Source organism: Somniosus microcephalus, unplaced genomic scaffold (genome assembly GCF_052327205.1).
Source record: "Somniosus microcephalus isolate GS21.2 unplaced genomic scaffold, FLI_Smic_1.0 scaffold255, whole genome shotgun sequence".
NCBI lineage: Eukaryota > Metazoa > Chordata > Chondrichthyes > Squaliformes > Somniosidae > Somniosus > Somniosus microcephalus.
The window spans coordinates 52,261-70,508 of record NW_028225442.1 but is presented as its reverse complement, the minus strand read 5'-3'; the positions used below and the strand labels follow the sequence as shown (position 1 = coordinate 70,508).

Sequence of the window (18,248 nt, the reverse complement as noted above, 5' to 3'; positions counted from 1 at the left end):
TCTCTCTGACCTTTCTCCCCAGTCTATCTCCAGGACCAGTGTGTATCTGAGTCAATGGGACTCTCTGACCTTTCTCCCCAGTCCATCTCCAGGACCAGTGTGTATCTGAGTCAATGGGACTCTCTCTGACCTTTCTCCCCAGTCCATCTCCAGGACCAGTGTGTATCAGAGTCAATGGGACTCTCTCTGACCTTTCTCCCCAGTCCATCTCCAGGACCAGTGTGTATCTGAGTCAATGGGACTTCCTCTTACCTTTTTCCCCAGTCCATCTCTGGAAGCTCTTTGAATCAGAAGGGTTCTCTGGTTGGTGCTCTCACAATCCTGTGCTGGTTCACCTGCTGTCGATCCTCAGTCTACAATCCCTGTTTACTCTCAGCTGTGAACCTTTCTCAATCACTCAGTCTTTCACCGGGAGATCTAATTATGGCAGGACTGAAAATAACAACATGAATAGTATGAAGTAATGTAATGTAGACTTTTCTTCTGCTTAATAAAAATAAAAGTTTGGGTCCGAGTGCTTCTGTCTGATTTTTGTCCCTTTTCTCAGATCCCCGCCATGGCTTCCAGCAAATCACACTGCCTGATCTCACGGGGCCCATCCTCCCCGGGTTACACACTGTCTGATCTCACTGGGCCCATCCTCCCCGGGTTACACACTGTCTGATCTCACGGGGCCCATCCTCCCCGGGTTACACACTGTCTGATCACACTGGGCCCATCCACCCCGGGTTACACACTGTCTGATCTCACTGGGCCCATCCTCCCCGGGTTACACAGTGTCTGATCTCACTGGGCCATCCTCCCCGGGTTACACACTGTCTGATCTCACTGGGCCCATCCTCCCCGGGTTACACACTGTCTGATCTCACTGGGCCCATCCTCCCCGGGTTACACACTGTCTGATCTCACTGGGCCCATCCTCCCCGGGTTACACACTGTCTGATCACACTGGGTCCATCCACCCCGGGTTACACACTGTCTGATCTCACTGGGCCCATCCTCCCCGGGTTACACACTGTCTGATCTCACTGGGCCCACCCTCCCCGGGTTACACACTGTCTGATCTCACTGGGCCCATCCTCCCCGGGTTACACACTGTCTGATCTCACTGGGCCCATCCTCCCCGGGTTACACACTGTCTGATCTCACTGGGTCCATCCACCCCGGGTTACACACTGTCTGATCTCACTGGGCCCATCCTCCCCGGGTTACACACTGTCTGATCTCACGGGGCCCATCCTCCCCGGGTTACACACTGTCTGATCTCACTGGGCCCATCCTCCCCGGGTTACACACTGTCTGATCTCACTGGGCCCATCCTCCCCGGGTTACACACTGTCTGATCTCACTGAGCCCATCCTCCCCGGGTTACACACTGTCTGATCTCACTGGGCCCATCCTCCCCGGGTTACACACTGTCTGATCTCACTGGGCCCATCCTCCCCAGGTTACACACTGTCTGATCTCACTGGGCCCATCCTCCCCGGGTTACACACTGTCTGATCTCACTGGGCCCATCCTCCCCGGGTTACACACTGTCTGATCTCACTGGGCCCATCCTCCCCAGGTTACACACTGTCTGATCTCACTGGGCCCATCCTCCCCGGGTTACACACTGTCTGATCTCACTGGGCCCATCCTCCCCGGGTTACACACTGTCTGATCTCACTGGGCCCATCCTCCCCGGGTTACACACTGTCTGATCTCACTGGGCCCATCCTCCCCGGGTTACACACTGTCTGATCTCACTGGGCCCACCCTCCCCGGGTTACACACTGTCTGATCTCACTGGGCCCATCCTCCCCGGGTTACACAGTGTCTGATCTCACTGGGCCCATCCTCCCCGGGTTACACACTGTCTGATCTCACTGGGCCCATCCTCCCCGGGTTACACACTGTCTGATCTCACTGGGCCCATCCTCCCCGGGTTACACACTGTCTGATCTCACTGGGCCCATCCTCCCCAGGTTACACACTGTCTGATCTCACTGGGCCCATCCTCCCCGGGTTACACACTGTCTGATCACACCGGGCCATCCTCCCCGGGTTACACACTGTCTGATCTCACTGGGCCCATCCTCCCCGGGTTACACACTGTCTGATCTCACTGGGCCCATCCTCCCCGGGTTACACACTGTCTGATCTCACTGGGCCCATCCTCCCCGGGTTACACACTGTCTGATCTCACTGGGCCCATCCTCCCCAGGTTACACACTGTCTGATCTCACTGGGCCCATCCTCCCCGGGTTACACACTGTCTGATCTCACTGGGCCCATCCTCCCCGGGTTACACACTGTCTGATCTCACTGGGCCCATCCTCCCCGGGTTACACACTGTCTGATCTCACTGGGCCCATCCTCCCCGGGTTACACACTGTCTGATCTCACTGGGCCCATCCTCCCCGGGTTACACACTGTCTGATCTCACTGGGCCCATCCTCCCCAGGTTACACACTGTCTGATCTCACTGGGCCCATCCTCCCCGGGTTACACACTGTCTGATCTCACTGGGCCCATCCTCCCCAGGTTACACACTGTCTGATCTCACTGGGCCCATCCTCCCCGGGTTACACACTGTCTGATCTCACTGGGCCCATCCTCCCCGGGTTACACACTGTCTGATCTCACTGGGCCCATCCTCCCCGGGTTACACACTGTCTGATCTCACTGGGCCCATCCTCCCCGGGTTACACACTGTCTGATCTCACTGGGCCCATCCTCCCCGGGTTACACACTGTCTGATCTCACTGGGCCCATCCTCCCCAGGTTACACACTGTCTGATCTCACTGGGCCCATCCTCCCCGGGTTACACAGTCTGATCTCACTGGGCCAATCTCCCCAGGTTACACACTGTCTGATCTCACTGGGCCCATTCTGCCATGTTACACACTGTCTGATCTCACTGGGCCCATCCTCCCCGGGTTACACACTGTCTGATCTCACCGGGCCAATCTCCCCAGGTTACACACTGTCTGATCTCACTGGGCCCATTCTGCCATGTTACACACTGTCTGATCACACCGGGCCCATCCTCCCCGGGTTACACAGTCTGATCTCACTGGGCCAATCTCCCCAGGTTACACACTGTCTGATCTCACTGGGCCCATTCTGCCATGTTACACACTGTCTGATCTCACTGGTGTGGAGATGCCAGAGGTGGACAAATGTAAGAAGTCACAACACCAGGTTATCGTCCAACAGCTTTATTTGAAATCACAAGCTTTCGGAGCGCTGCTCCTTCGTCAGGTGAAGGTGAACCTTCCCCCCCACCCCCCCCGACCCAAACACACCCCCACTGGCCCCTCCGACCCAAACCCACACCCACCCCCCGCCCCCTCTCCTCCCCAAACAACCCCCCCGCCCCCAACACTCCCCCCCCGCCCCCCCTCCTTAGACCCAAATAACACCCGCCCCTCCGACCCAAACACACAACCCACCCCCCCCCGCCCCTCCGACCCAAACACACAACCCACCCCCCCCCGCCCCTCCGACCCAAACACACACCCCCCCCGCCCCTCCGACCCAAACACACACCCACCCCCGCCCCTCCGACCCAAACACACACCCACCCCCCGCCCCTCCGACCCAAACACACCCCCCCGCCCCCTCTCCGACCCAAACACACCCCCCCGCCCCCTCTCCGACCCAAACACTCCCCCTCGCCCCCTCTCCGACCCAAACACTCCCCCCGCCCCCTCTCCGACCCAAACACACCCCCCCCGCCCCCCCTCCTTAGACCCAAACACACCCCCCCCCCGCGCCCCCCCTCCTTAGACCCAAACACACACCCCCCCGCCCCTCCTTAGACCCAAACACACCCCCCCGCCCCTCCTTAGACCCAAACACACCCCCCCGCCCCTCCTTAGACCCAAACACACCCCCCCGCCCCTCCTTAGACCCAAACACACCCCCCCGCCCCAAACACACACCCACCCCCGCCCCTCCGACCCAAACACACACCCCCCCCGCCCCTCCGACCCAAACACACACCCCCCCCGCCCCTCCGACCCAAACACACACCCACCCCCGCCCCTCCGACCCAAACACACCCCCCCGCCCCCTCTCCGACCCAAACACACCCCCCCGCCCCCTCTCCGACCCAAACACTCCCCCCCGCCCCCTCTCCGACCCAAACACTCCCCCCCCGCCCCATCTCCGACCCAAACACACCCCCCCCGCCCACCCTCCTTAGACCCAAACACACCCCCCCCCGCCCCCCCTCCTTAGACCCAAACACACACACCCCCCCCGCCCCTCCTTAGACCCAAACACACCCCCCCGCCCCTCCGACCCAAACACACACCCACCCCTCCGACCCAAACACACCCCCCCCGCCCCTCCGACCCAAACACACACCCACCCCCGCCCCTCCGACCCAAACACACCCCCCCGCCCCCTCTCCGACCCAAACACACCCCCCCCGCCCCCTCTCCGACCCAAACACACCCCCCCCCGCCCCCCCTCCTTAGACCCAAACACACCCCCCCCGCCCCCCCTCCTTAGACCCAAACACACACCCCCCCCGCCCCTCCTTAGACCCAAACACACACCCCCCCGCCCCTCCTTAGACCCAAACACACCCCCCCCCCGCCCCTCCGACCCAAACACACACCCCCCCCGCCCCTCCGACCCAAACACACACCCGCCCCTCCGACCCAAACACACACCCACCCCCGCCCCTCCGACCCAAACACACCCCCCCGCCCCCTCTCCGACCCAAACACACCCCCCCCGCCCCCTCTCCGACCCAAACACACCCCCCCCGCCCCCTCTCCGACCCAAACACTCCCCCCCGCCCCCTCTCCGACCCAAACACACCCCCCCCGCCCCCCCTCCTTAGACCCAAACACACACCCCCCCCACCCCTCCTTAGACCCAAACACACACCCCCCCGCCCCTCCTTAGACCCAAACACACCCCCCCCCCGCCCCTCCGACCCAAACACACCCCCCCCCCGCCCCTCCGACCCAAACACACACCCCCCCGCCCCTCCGACCCAAACACACAACCCCCCGCGCCCCTCCGACCCAAACACACCCCCCCTCCGACCCAAACACACAGCCCCCCCGCCCCTCCGACCCAAACACACACCCCCCCCGCCCCTCCGACCCAAACACACACCCCCCCCGCCCCTCCGACCCAAACACACAATTTACAATTTTACAATTTAAATCGCTTTATTGGCATGATAAGTTACATCTTATGTTGCCAAAGCATCAAAATACATTTATGGTTTAGCACATAAACGCAGTTCTATTCATACAGTGTATAAACAGGTATATCCCTGAGTGTATAAATATACATTCGCATTGTTTATATATATTTTTTTCTTAGTTTACTGGTTGTCCCTCTGTTCATGGCAAGCTGTAACATAGTGCGCCGCCAGTGTTATACAGCTTCTCTCCTCTCCCAGTAGGAATGGGAGTTTTTGGTTGTCATTCAGATTTCTGAAATCAGGGCATATTTGTGAGAATTTTTGGTAGAAATTCTCCCTGATGCCCTGATATTTTCCACAAGCTGTGAGGAAGTGCATCTCTGTCTCCACCACTCCCTGACTGCAGTGAGAGCATATCCTGTCCTCTCTTGGCAGCCTGGTCTGCCTGTGTCTGCCTTTTTCGATCGCTAGGCTATGTTCGCTAAGTCTGTACCTTGTCAAGGTTCTTCTCAGTTTGTTATCCTTTACCATGGTCAGGTAATCAGCTATGTTGTATTGTCTGTTTAGGGCCAAGTAGCAATTGAGTTTGCTTTGGGTTTTTGTTGTTTCTGCCCAATATGTCAGATATTTTTCCTTTTGCTTAGCGACGATTGTGTTGGGTCGAATTCTTTGTGTTACCCTGTCACTGTCCTGGGGCTGGTTATTGTTAGTATTGTTAGTAGTTACTTCACTGAGTCCCAGGACTAATTGACTGAGGGTATTCTTCTTTATGGTCAGCTCTTGGCATTTCAGGGCGTCGTAGTGATAGCATTGGGGATTGCTCATTTGTAGGTGATTCCAAAATTTGGTGGCTCTTTTTTGGATAGTGATTATTAATGGATATTGGCCTAGTTCCGCCCTGCATGCATTGTTTACTGTTTTCCTTTGAGTCCGGAGGATACTTTTACAGAATTCTGCATGTAGGATCTCAATTGGGTGTTTGTCCCATTTTGCAAATTCTTGTTGAGTTAGCGGTCCCCATACCTCACTGCCATAGAGTGCAATTGGTTCAATTACTGATTTGAAAATTTTGAGCCAAATGCTAATTGGGATTTCTATTTGGATTGATTTTTTGATGGCATAGAAAGCCCTTCTTGCTTTCTCTTTCAGTTCATTCACAGCCAGTTTGAAGTTTCCCGTAGAACTGATTTTTAAGCCCAAGTATGTGTAGTTAGTGGTTTGTTCAATTTTGGTTGTTCCTACTGTGAAATTTATTTTGGGTCCCTGATGTTTGGATCTTTGCTGGAACACAAGGACTTTGGTTTTTTGGGGATTTATTGTCAGGGCCCAAGTCTGGCAGTACGACTCCAGCAGGTCCAGGTTTTGCTGTAGCCCCTCTTTAGTAGGTGACAGCAGAACCAGGTCGTCTGCATAGAGGAGGAATTTAACCTTGGATTTAACCCCCCCCCGCCCCTCCGACCCAAACACACACCCCCCCCCGCCCCTCCGACCCAAACACACAACCCCCCGCGCCCCTCCGACCCAAACACACAACCCCCCCCGCCCCTCCGACCCAAACACACAACCCCCCCCGCCCCTCCGACCCAAACACACACCCCCCCCCGCCCCTCCGACCCAAACACACACCCCCCCCGCCCCTCCGACCCAAACACACAACCCCCCGCGCCCCTCCGACCCAAACACACCCCCCCCGCCCCTCCGACCCAAACACACACCCCCCCCCGCCCCTCCGACCCAAACACACAACCCCCCCCCCGCCCCTCCGACCCAAACACACACCCCCCGCCCCTCAGACCCAAACACACACCCCCCGCCCCTCAGACCCAAACACACACCCCCCCCCGCCCCTCAGACCCAAACACACACCCCCCCCCGCCCCTCAGACCCAAACACACACCCCCCGCCCCTCAGACCCAAACACACACCCCCCCCGCCCCTCCGACCCAAACACACACCCCGCCCCTCCGACCCAAACCCCCCCCGGGCGCTGCTGGAAATGTCGGCGATTCCCTAATCCCCGCACCATGGCCAGCCGCCCACTCTCGCTCCGGCTCCACACTCAGTCCCGACGCCATTTTATCTCCTTCCTCAAACCGGAACCTCATCCGGGCACTGGCAGCAGCACCGAGCATATGCACTGCGGCCGCACACGCTAATTAAAGTCCCTCACTGAGTCCGGCTCTTCTATTGGCTGCGGCTGGTGGATTGACAGCCGCGCCCGCCAATCACCGCCCGGAACGTCTCGGGGTCCCGCCCACCGTGTGGAGAGGCCGAGGCCGGCTCCGGGGTCACGTGGCTCCTGTTCTGACCCCGCCCCCCGAACCGCCGTTCACCCACCGCGCGCGGTGACGTCATAGCCCCGCCCCCTGCGGCTGCTGAGGGGCGGGGCCACAGTGAACAATGGTGTTAAAGGGTCTAAAATCACCACAGACAATTCACAATTCACAATTCAAATCGCTTTATTGGCATGATAAGTTACATCTTATGTTGCCAAAGCATCAAAATACATTTATGGTTTAGCACATAAACGCAGTTCTATTCATACAGTGTATAAACAGGTATATCCCTGAGTGTATAAATATACATTCGCATTGTTTATATATATTCTTTTCTTAGTTTACTGGTTGTCCCTCTGTTCATGGCAAGCTGTAACATAGTGTGCCGCCAGTGTTATACAGCTTCTCTCCTCTCCCAGTAGGTATGGGAGTTTTTGGTTGTCATTCAGATTTCTGAAATCAGGGTGTGCTGCCTCTCCCTCTAACTTAACCTCACTGTATGTATTTAACTTACTTATATATGTATAACCTACCTGTTGGGGCCGTTGCCCCTTTAACTTACCTTTTAGGGCCATTGCCCCTTTAAGACGCGCCTTAGCGTGCTGACGTCACGTCACGTACAACGTAGCGTGCTGACGTCACGGCACGTACGACGTGACGTGCGTGAGGCGGCTGCCGGCCCGACTCGGCCTTCCAGAAAGGCTGCCGGCACAGCCCGGCCTAGCGTCTTCGGCCGCATCTACCAGCCGCCGGGAGCGACGCGATCTTCCGCTCCCGCGGCAAGCATCGGCTCAGCCTGGCCTCCAGCTCCCGCTCCCGACTTCGGCCTCCACGGCCAGAAACGCGACCACGCGCATCACGTGACGCCCCAAGCGCGGACAACGCTACCGAGCGTGATGAGGTCATCACGCTCCCCACAGGACTGCTACGTAGTCCTCGTGGAGTCCTCGCTGGGACACAGACCTACACCACGGTGCTCCTACAGCAGCACAGGCTCCGGGCAGTTGTATCGTCCCCATGCTTGAGTCTTGGAAATTGTTTGTCTGTAAGTATTTTAGAATGCTATGGATGATTAATGTGCACTGTATGTTGTAGAAAATGTTTAGTTGTAACTTTTCTCTGTCTAGCTGATTAACTAGTAGCTGTATTTTCATACACTATGTACAGGGCTAATTTAAAGAGAATGCCTCCCAGTTTACTAAATGTACTGTGTTGCTCAGGCGTACCTAAATCTGTGTATACATATCAGTTATGCGCCTGTATACTAATGTGTGCTTCCATTTCTGTGTTGTATTTCAGTTTTACAATTAGAATCGTTCAGTAAAGCGTTACAAGAAAAGTCAAGCCTTGTGATTTTATTGGAAGATATCGAGTTGTTCGCTATCTGTCTAGCTCTGCATAGAAGCGCGTTGCGAGGGCAGAACAGTAAAAAGACAACAGCACAGCGGGCTCAAGCGCAGGAAGATACCACTCAGCTACCATGAGTCTACGCTCAGGAAAACAATATACCCTAGAGGACGTCGACCAGTCAAGCGAGAAGCATGAGCCTCTCCTAGCAAACGATGCCAAGTCACAGCCCTCTAAAGTATCCCCTAGGTCATCTCGGCGGTCCAGCAGACCGTCGTCATCGACAGCTTCTGCAGCCGCCAAAGCACGTGCCAAGGCAAAAGCTGCCCAGGCTCAATTGTCCTTCGCTGAAAAGGAAGCTGACCTTATGAAGCAGAGAGCCGACCTCGAAGCTAGTATGATGAAGCAGAAAGCTGACCTTATGAAGCAGAGAGCCGACCTCGACGCTAGTGTGATGAAGCAGAGAGATGACCTCGACGCTAGTGTGATGAAGCAGACAGCACAGTCCTCTAAAGTATCCACTAGATCATCTCGGCAGTCCAGCAGACCGTCGTCATCGACAGCTTCTGCAGCCGCCAAAGCACGTGCCAAGGCAAAAGCTGCCCAGGCTCAATTGGCCCTTGCTGAAAAAGAAGCTAGGGTTATGAAGCAGAGAGCTGACCTCGCTGCCAGTCTCCACATTCTCCAAAGCCAGAGAGCTGCCGCTAAAGCTAAAGCTAAAGCCGCAGCTTATGAAGAAGGTGAGGAGAACGAAAGCGGGGAGCCCAGCCAGGAAACATACGTTCTGGGACAGCCCCTCAGTCCAGTGCAACGTACAAGTGAGTGTGTCCAACAACACTCCAAATTGTTCTCCAAGGAAACATCCAACTATCTCAACGCAGAACCAGCTACTCAACACAGTAGCAAACAGCCTGTTTTTGGAGACACTGAGCTTAAAGGAGAAGAAACAAGCAAGACTTACCTACAGAGACCTCCACAGCACTCGGCCAATCCAGCCAAGCAGTCCTCACCCGAGCCACAGGGTACACAGGACCTCGCTGGGTGCCTTATCCGCCGAGAGTTGTTGAGTTCGGGCCTTCTGGAGTTAGATGGCCGTCCTGAAAGTTGTTGGTCATGGAAAGAGCCCAACCTGAGACTACACAAGGTAGCATCGAACAGTGGACAGGTGATGGAAGCCTTCCCTGCAGAGGACCGTGCCAAGGATCTGAAGGATTTGCACCTTGGAGTGGATCCTCCCCCCCTTCAACGGAGCCTGGGGCTCTCCTGGAACCTGGAAACAGACAGCGTCACATTCCTGGTGTCCCGTGAAGAAAGGCCATTCACACGGAGAGACATCCTGTCCACAGTCAACAGTTTGTACGACCCTTTGGGGTTCGTAGCTCCCATAACAATGCAAGGAAAAGCATTAGTACGGGAACTCTCATCGGATCAGAGTGAGTGGGATGCTCCACTCCTCCCAGAAAAAGAAGCAAAATGGAACCTACAGTTGATCAGAGACAAGATTGACATCGATGTGGGCGCCGTCAAGTTCTTCACGGACAGCAAGATTGTACTTGGTTACATCCACAACTCCACAAGAAGGTTTTACGTGTATGTTTCCAACCGGGTGACTCGTATCAGACGATCCACTCACCCTGACCAGTGGTGCTATGTCTCCACAGACCTGAACCCTGCAGACCATGCTACCAGGTCTATACCAGCAGCACACCTACAGCAAAGCAGTTGGTTCTCGGGCCCCTCTTTCCTGTCTAATGTCAACACAGAGGAGACTCCTGAGTCCAATCCCTTCACCCTTGTGGAGCCTGAAGCTGATACTGAGATTCGGCCTGAAGTTATGACCCTGGTCACCAAAGCCTCAGAATCTCAGTTGGGCTCACAAAGCTTCGAGCGATTCTCAAGCTGGAGAACACTCTGCCGAACCACAGCCCGACTCATTCATGTAGCAGCATCCTTCAAGGGGAATTCGGACAACATAGAACGCAAAGGATGGAAATGTTCTAAAGAAGTATCCAGCACAAGTGAGCCTTCACAAGCCAAAGGTGTGATCATTCGCTCTGTCCAGCATGATGTCTTCAAGGAGGAATTCAAATGTCTTGAAGAGGGACAGACATTCCCCAAGCAAAGAGGAGAGTATTTGTCCACCCTACAGAGCCGTAGGAAATGGACAGAAGACAAGCCAAACGTCAAAGTGAGAGACGTTGTCTTGCTGAAAGACAGCCAAGCACGCAGAAATGAATGGCCAGTGGGCCTGGTTGTCAAAACTCTGCCGACCAGGGACAAGAGGGTCCGCAAGGTGGAGGTGAAGATTGTCAAGGAGGGGCCTATCAAAGTGTTTCTGAGGCCAGTCTCGGAGATCCTCCTTTCTGAAGTAACCTAGAGAACGGACTCTGAGTATGTTGCAGCCAAAGGACGTTTTCTTCAGGTTTATTTTGTATCTGTAGTGGTACAATGGAATTGTACCAAGCGGGGAGTGTGCTGCCTCTCCCTCTAACTTAACCTCACTGTATGTATTTAACTTACTTATATATGTATAACCTACCTGTTGGGGCCGTTGCCCCTTTAACTTACCTTTTAGGGCCATTGCCCCTTTAAGACGCGCCTTAGCGTGCTGACGTCACGTCACGTACAACGTAGCGTGCTGACGTCACGGCACGTACGACGTGACGTGCGTGAGGCGGCTGCCGGCCCGACTCGGCCTTCCAGAAAGGCTGCCGGCACAGCCCGGCCTAGCGTCTTCGGCCGCATCTACCAGCCGCCGGGAGCGACGCGATCTTCCGCTCCCGCGGCAAGCATCGGCTCAGCCTGGCCTCCAGCTCCCGCTCCCGACTTCGGCCTCCACGGCCAGAAACGCGACCACGCGCATCACGTGACGCCCCAAGCGCGGACAACGCTACCGAGCGTGATGAGGTCATCACGCTCCCCACAGGACTGCTACGTAGTCCTCGTGGAGTCCTCGCTGGGACACAGACCTACACCACGGTGCTCCTACAGCAGCACAGGCTCCGGGCAGTTGTATCGTCCCCATGCTTGAGTCTTGGAAATTGTTTGTCTGTAAGTATTTTAGAATGCTATGGATGATTAATGTGCACTGTATGTTGTAGAAAATGTTTAGTTGTAACTTTTCTCTGTCTAGCTGATTAACTAGTAGCTGTATTTTCATACACTATGTACAGGGCTAATTTAAAGAGAATGCCTCCCAGTTTACTAAATGTACTGTGTTGCTCAGGCGTACCTAAATCTGTGTATACATATCAGTTATGCGCCTGTATACTAATGTGTGCTTCCATTTCTGTGTTGTATTTCAGTTTTACAATTAGAATCGTTCAGTAAAGCGTTACAAGAAAAGTCAAGCCTTGTGATTTTATTGGAAGATATCGAGTTGTTCGCTATCTGTCTAGCTCTGCATAGAAGCGCGTTGCGAGGGCAGAACACAGGGCATATTTGTGAGAATTTTTGGTAGAAATTCTCCCTGATGCCCTGATATTTTCCGCAGGCTGTGAGGAAGTGCATCTCTGTCTCCACTACTCCCTGACTGCAGTGAGAGCATATCCTGTCTTCTCTTGGTAGCCTGGTCTGCCTGTGTCTGCCTTTTTCGATCGCTAGGCTATGTTCGCTAAGTCTGTACCTTGTCAAGGTTCTTCTCAGTTTGTTATCCTTTACCATGGTCAGGTAATCAGCTATGTTGTATTGTCTGTTTAGGGCCAAGTAGCAATTGAGTTTGCTTTGGGTTTTTGTTGTTTCTGCCCAATATGTCAGATATTTTTCCTTTTGCTTAGCGACGATTGTGTTGGGTCGAATTCTTTGTGTTACCCTGTCACTGTCCTGGTGCTGGTTATTGTTAGTATTGTTAGTAGTTACTTCACTGAGTCCCAGGACTAGTTGACTGAGGGTATTCTTCTTTATGGTCAGTTCTTGGCATTTCAGGGCGTCGTAGTGATAGCATTGGGGATTGCTCATTTGTAGGTGATTCCAAAATTTGGTGGCTCTTTTTTGGATAGTGATTATTAATGGATATTGGCCTAGTTCCGCCCTGCATGCATTGTTTACTGTTTTCCTTTGAGTCCGGAGGATACTTTTACAGAATTCTGCATGTAGGATCTCAATTGGGTGTTTGTCCCATTTTGCAAATTCTTGTTGAGTTAGCGGTCCCCATACTTCACTGCCATAGAGTGCAATTGGTTCAATTACTGATTTGAAAATTTTGAGCCAAATGCTAATTGGGATTTCTATTTGGATTGATTTTTTGATGGCATAGAAAGCCCTTCTTGCTTTCTCTTTCAGTTCATTCACAGCCAGTTTGAAGTTTCCCGTAGAACTGATTTTTAAGCCCAAGTATGTGTAGTTAGTGGTTTGTTCAATTTTGGTTGTTCCTACTGTGAAATTTATTTTGGGTCCCTGATGTTTGGATCTTTGCTGGAACACAAGGACTTTGGTTTTTTGGGGATTTATTGTCAGGGCCCAAGTCTGGCAGTACGACTCCAGCAGGTCCAGGTTTTGCTGTAGCCCCTCTTTAGTAGGTGACAGCAGAACCAGGTCGTCTGCATAGAGGAGGAATTTAACCTTGGATTCATATAGGGTGAGGCCGGGTGCTGTAGATTGTTCAAGTAGTTTTGCCAATCCATTTATGTAAATATTAAAGAGTGTCGGTGAGATTGGCGAGCCCTGCGTCACCCCCCGCCCCTGTGGGAAGTATTTTGTTTGTTTGTCTCCAATTTTAACTGCACATTTGTTGTTTGTATACATTGATTTAATTACATCATATGTTTTCCCTCCTACCCCGCTTTCGATAAGTTTCAGGAATAAACCGTCATGCCAGATGGAGTCGAAAGCCTTCTGGAAATCTACAAAGCATGCGTAGATTTTGCTTTTGTTATGGTGAACGTGTTTGTCAATTAGGGTCTGTAGGGTGAAGATATGGTCGGATGTTCTATAGTTTGGCAGGAATCCAATTTGGCTTTTACTCAAGACATTGTGCTCCTCAAGGAAGTTTATAAGTCTTTTGTTTATGATGCTACAGAATACCTTCCCCAGGTTACTGTTTACACAGATGCCTCGATAGTTGTTTGGGTCGATTTTGTCCCCACTTTTGTATATGGGCGTTATGAGTCCTTTGTTCCAGATATCAGGGAAATAACCGACACTCAGAACCAAGTTGAAGAGTTTTAGGATAGCCAGTTTCATTTTGTTGTCTGTGTGTTTAATCATCTCGTTTAGTATGCCGTCTGTCCCGCAGGCTTTTCCTGGTCGCAGGTCCTTGAGTTTTTCAAGAAGTTCTTTTTCTGTTATTATGGCGTCCAGCGGGTTTTGGTTATCTTTTATGGCCATTTCTAGCTTTTCCAGTTTTTTGCATATTTGGTGTTGCTCTGGTCTTAGTGTGTTTTTCTGGTATAATTTTTCAAAGTGGTTTACCCATGTGTCCCCATTTTGAATGGCCAAATCGTCGTGTTGTTTTTTGTGTAGTGTTTTCAAGTTTTCCCAGAAACAATTGGAATCAATGGATTCCTCCATGGAGCTGAGTGTATTCTTAATATATTGCTCTTTTTTGGTTCTGAGTGTGTTTCTGTATTGTGTTAGTGTCTGACAATAAGTAAGGCGTAGTTCCTCGTTTTCTGGATGTCTGTGTTTTTGGTTTGATATTTTTCTAAGTTTTTTCCTCATGTTATGGCAATCTCGGTCAAACCATTTTTCATAGTTTTTTGTTTTGGGTTTGTTCTTGTGAGCTTTCAAGTTTGCATTTGTTGCCAAATTATCAAAAATATTGTTTAGTTTACTAACTGCCCGGTTTACGCCTTCTTTATTGTGAGTGTATATGTTATCCAGAAAGGTGTCTAAGAGAGCTTGAGTTGATGCATTGCTAATTGTTTTCTGGTATTTTTCCGTGTCGTTTTTGGCCCATCTGTACGATTTTTTGGTGTTGTACAGTTTACTGGGTTGTGTTTCTATGTTGTTTGTTTCTGTCTTTTTGAGGAACATAGTAATTTGATTGTGATCTGACAGTGTTGTTTGTGGTTTGACTGTGAATGCTCTGAAAGAGGATGGGTCTAAGTCTGTAATCATATAGTCTACTGTGCTGCAGCCAAGAGGTGAGCAATAGGTCGATCTTCCTAGGAGGTCTCCTATGAACCTACCATTGACAATGTACAGACAATGCTGCAAAACTCAGCAGGCCAGGCAGGCCTCTCCATGGCCACAGTGAACAATGGTGTTAAAGGGTCTAAAATCACCACAGACAATGCTGCAAAACTCAGCAGGCCAGGCAGGCCTCTCCATGGCCACAGTGAACAATGATGTGAAAGGGTCTAAAATCACCACAGACAATGCTGCAAAACTCAGCAGGCCAGGCAGGCCTCTCCATGGCCACAGTGAACAATGGTGTTAAAGGGTCTAAAATCACCACAGACAATGCTGGGAAACTCAGCAGGCCAGGCAGGCCTCTCCATGGCCACAGTGAACAATGGTGTTAAAGGGTCTAAAATTACCACAGACAATGCTGGGAAACTCAGCAGGCCAGGCAGGCCTCTCCATGGCCACAGTGAACAATGGTGTTAAAGAGTCTAAAATCACCACAGACAATGCTGCAAAACTCAGCAGGCCAGGTAGGCCTCTCCATGGCCACAGTGAACAATGGTGTTAAAGGGTCTAAAATCACCACAGACAATGCTGGGAAACTCAGCAGGCCAGGCAGGCCTCTCCATGGCCACAGTGAACAATGGTGTTAAAGGGTCTAAAATCACCACAGACAATGCTGCAAAACTCAGCAGGCCAGGCAGGCCTCTCCATGGCCACAGTGAACAATGGTGTTAAAGGGTCTAAAATCACCACAGACAATGCTGGGAAACTCAGCAGGCCAGGCAGGCCTCTCCATGGCCACAGTGAACAATGGTGTTAAAGGGTCTAAAATCACCACAGACAATGCTGCAAAACTCAGCAGGCCGGGCAACATCCGTGCAGGGAAATTAGAGTCATTGTTTCAGGTCTAACCCTTTGTCAAGACTAAAGAGGCACAGGGAATGAAATAGATTGAAAGACCGGCTGGGAGAGAACCAAAGAGAAGAGACATTAAGAGGTATTCAAAACCAGACGAGTTGGTGATAGGACTCCCACCCCGCCTCCTGTAAGGACTCTATTCCATTCTCCCAGTTTCTCCGTCTCTGCCGTGTCTGCTCCAACGATGCCACCTTCCACACCAGTGCTTCCGACATGTCTTCCTTTTTCCTCAACCGAGGATTCCCCCCTACCGTGGTTGACACGGCCCTCGACCGGGTCCGTACTATCTCCCGCACTTCTTCCCTCACCCCTGCCCCTCCCTCCCGAAACCACGACAGGGTTCCCCTTGTCCTCACCTTTCACCCCACCAGCCTCCACATTCAACGGATCATCCTCCGCCATTTCCGCCACCTCCAACATGATCCCACCACCAAACACATCTTCCCCTCCCCTTTCAGCATTCCGTAGGGACCGCTCCCTCCGAGACACCCTAGTCCACTCCTCTATCACCCCCAACAACCCTTCCCCTTCTCCTGGCACCTTCCCGTGCAAGCGCAGGAGATGTAACACCTGCCCCTATACCTGCCCCCTTCCCACTGTCCAGGGCCCCAAACACCCCTTCCAGGTGAAACAGCGATTTACTTGTACTTCTTGCAATCTAGTATACTGTATTCGCTGCTCACGATGCGGTCTCCTCTACATTGGGAAGACCAAACGCAGATTGGGTGACCGCTTTGCGGAACACCTCCGTTCAGTCCGTAAGGGGGACCCCGAGCTTCCGGTCGCCTGTCATTTTAATTCACCGCCCCATTCCCACTCAGACCTCACTGTACTTGGGCTCTTGTATTGTTCCACGGAAGCTCAACGTAAACTCGAGCAACAGCACCTCATCTTCCGATTAGACACTTTACAGCCTTCCGGACTCAATATCGAGTTCAACAATTTCAGATCATAACCTCGGCCCCTATTACATTTTTACTGATATATTTTATATTTTTTATCCACACCTTTGTTTTGGTTTTTCCCTCCCCCCACCCCTTTCCTTTTTTTTCTCTCTCCCACATGGCAGCTGTCTCCCATTCTGCCGGCGCATTTCACACCTAATCTAGAGCTGTCTTTTGTCTCCACTAGTCCTATCACCATCTGTCTCATTTTGAATACCTCTTAATGTCTCTTCTCTTTTGTTCTCTCCCAGCCTGGCCTCTCAATCTATTTCATTCCCTGTGCCTCTTTAGTCTTGATAAAGGGTTTTGACCCGAAACGTCGACTCTGATTTCTCTCCACGGATGTTGCCTGGCCTGCTGAGTTTTCCCAGCATTTTCTGTTGTTATTTCGGATTTACAGCATCTGCAGTATTTTGCTATCGTACATCATGCTAAAAGGTCTAAGTGTGTTAAAAAACAAGCCTGAAGGCTTTGTGTCTTAATGCGAGGAGCATTCGTAATAAGGTGGATGAATTAGCTGCGCAAATAGAGGTAAACAAATATGATTTGATTCGGATTACGGAAACATGGCTCCAGGGTGGCCAAGGCAGGGAACTCAACATCCAGGGGTATTCAATATTCAGGAAAGACAGACAAAAAGGAAAGGGAGGTGGGGTAGCATTGCTGGCTAAAGAGGGGATTAACACAATGCTAAGGAAGGATATTAGCTCTGATGATGTGGAATCTGTATAGGTAGAACTGAGAAATACCAAGGGGCAGAAAACGTTAGTGGGAGTGGTATATAGACCTCCAAACAGTAATGCGGAGGTTCGAGATGGCATTAAAAGGGAAATTAGGGAAGCGTGCAATAAGGGTACAGCAGCTATCATGGGTGACTTTAATCTACATATAGATTGGGCTAACCAAATTAGTAACAATACTGTGGAGGAGGAATTCCTAGAGTGTTTACGGGATGGTTTGCTAGACCAATATATTGAGGAACCAACCAGAGATCAGGCCATCTTAGACTGGGTATTATATAATGAGAAAGGATGAATTAGCAATCCTGTTGTACGAGGCCCCTTGGGTTGGAGCGATCATAATATGATCGAATTCTTAATTAAGATGGAGAATGAAGTAGTTGACTCAGAGACTGGGGTCCTGAATTTAAATAAAGGAAACTACGATGGTCTGAGGCGCGAGTTGGGTAGAATTGATTGGGGAATGTCACTCAAAGGGTTGACGGTGGATAGGGAATGGCAAACATTCAAAGACCGCATGGATGAACTACAGAATTTGTTCATCCCAGTTTGGCATAAAAATAAAACAAAAAAGGTGACTCAACTGTGGCTAACAAGGGAAATTAGGGATAGCATAAGATCCAAGGAGAGGACATATAAATTTGCCAGAAAAAACAATAATCCTGAGGATTGGGAGCAGTTTAGGATTCAACAAAGGAGGACAAAGGGATTAATTAAGAAGGGGAAAATAGAATATGAGAGTAAGCTTTCAGGGAACATAAAACTGACTGTAAAAGCTTTTGTAGATATGTGAAGAGA

At 51.8% G+C, this 18,248-nt stretch overlaps 2 protein-coding genes across 4 annotated transcripts in view; one reads left to right on the top strand and one right to left on the bottom strand.

Moving 5' to 3' along the window:
* LOC147081972 (NACHT, LRR and PYD domains-containing protein 3-like) overlaps positions 1-7,283 on the bottom strand; it is a 105,682-nt gene extending 98,399 nt beyond the window's left edge. Inside the window, exons 1-2 of one of the 2 annotated variants that reach the window (XM_085980555.1) lie at positions 7,180-7,283; positions 253-432 (exon numbers count right to left, since the gene is read on the bottom strand). The gene's annotated coding sequence lies outside the window, so the exon portion shown is untranslated. Of the gene's footprint in view, positions 1-252; positions 678-7,179 lie in introns of those variants that run through there. The other variant, XM_085980556.1, reaches the window with a different exon arrangement.
* Positions 7,284-8,062: 779 nt separating this feature from the next.
* LOC147081971 (uncharacterized) lies at positions 8,063-12,190 on the top strand. Of its 2 annotated transcripts, XR_015076342.1 has the most exons (3): positions 8,063-8,477; positions 8,732-11,830; positions 12,085-12,190. XR_015076342.1 is itself a non-coding variant. In XM_085980553.1 (2 exons), the coding sequence occupies exon 2, from the start codon at positions 8,913-8,915 to the stop codon at positions 11,154-11,156; it is 2,244 nt and encodes a 747-aa protein (XP_085836679.1). In that variant the 5' UTR covers positions 8,063-8,477; positions 8,732-8,912; the 3' UTR covers positions 11,157-12,066. The 2 variants fall into 2 exon arrangements, 1 of the variants encoding a protein (XP_085836679.1); XM_085980553.1 differs by lacking the exon at positions 12,085-12,190 and having other exon boundaries at positions 8,732-12,066.
* The last annotated feature ends 6,058 nt before the right edge of the window (positions 12,191-18,248 follow it).

Excerpts from the sequence above, each read along its gene's own strand:
- LOC147081971 (XM_085980553.1), top strand. The coding sequence starts at position 8,913 with ATGAGTCTACGCTCAGGAAAACAATATACCCTAGAGGACGTCGACCAG.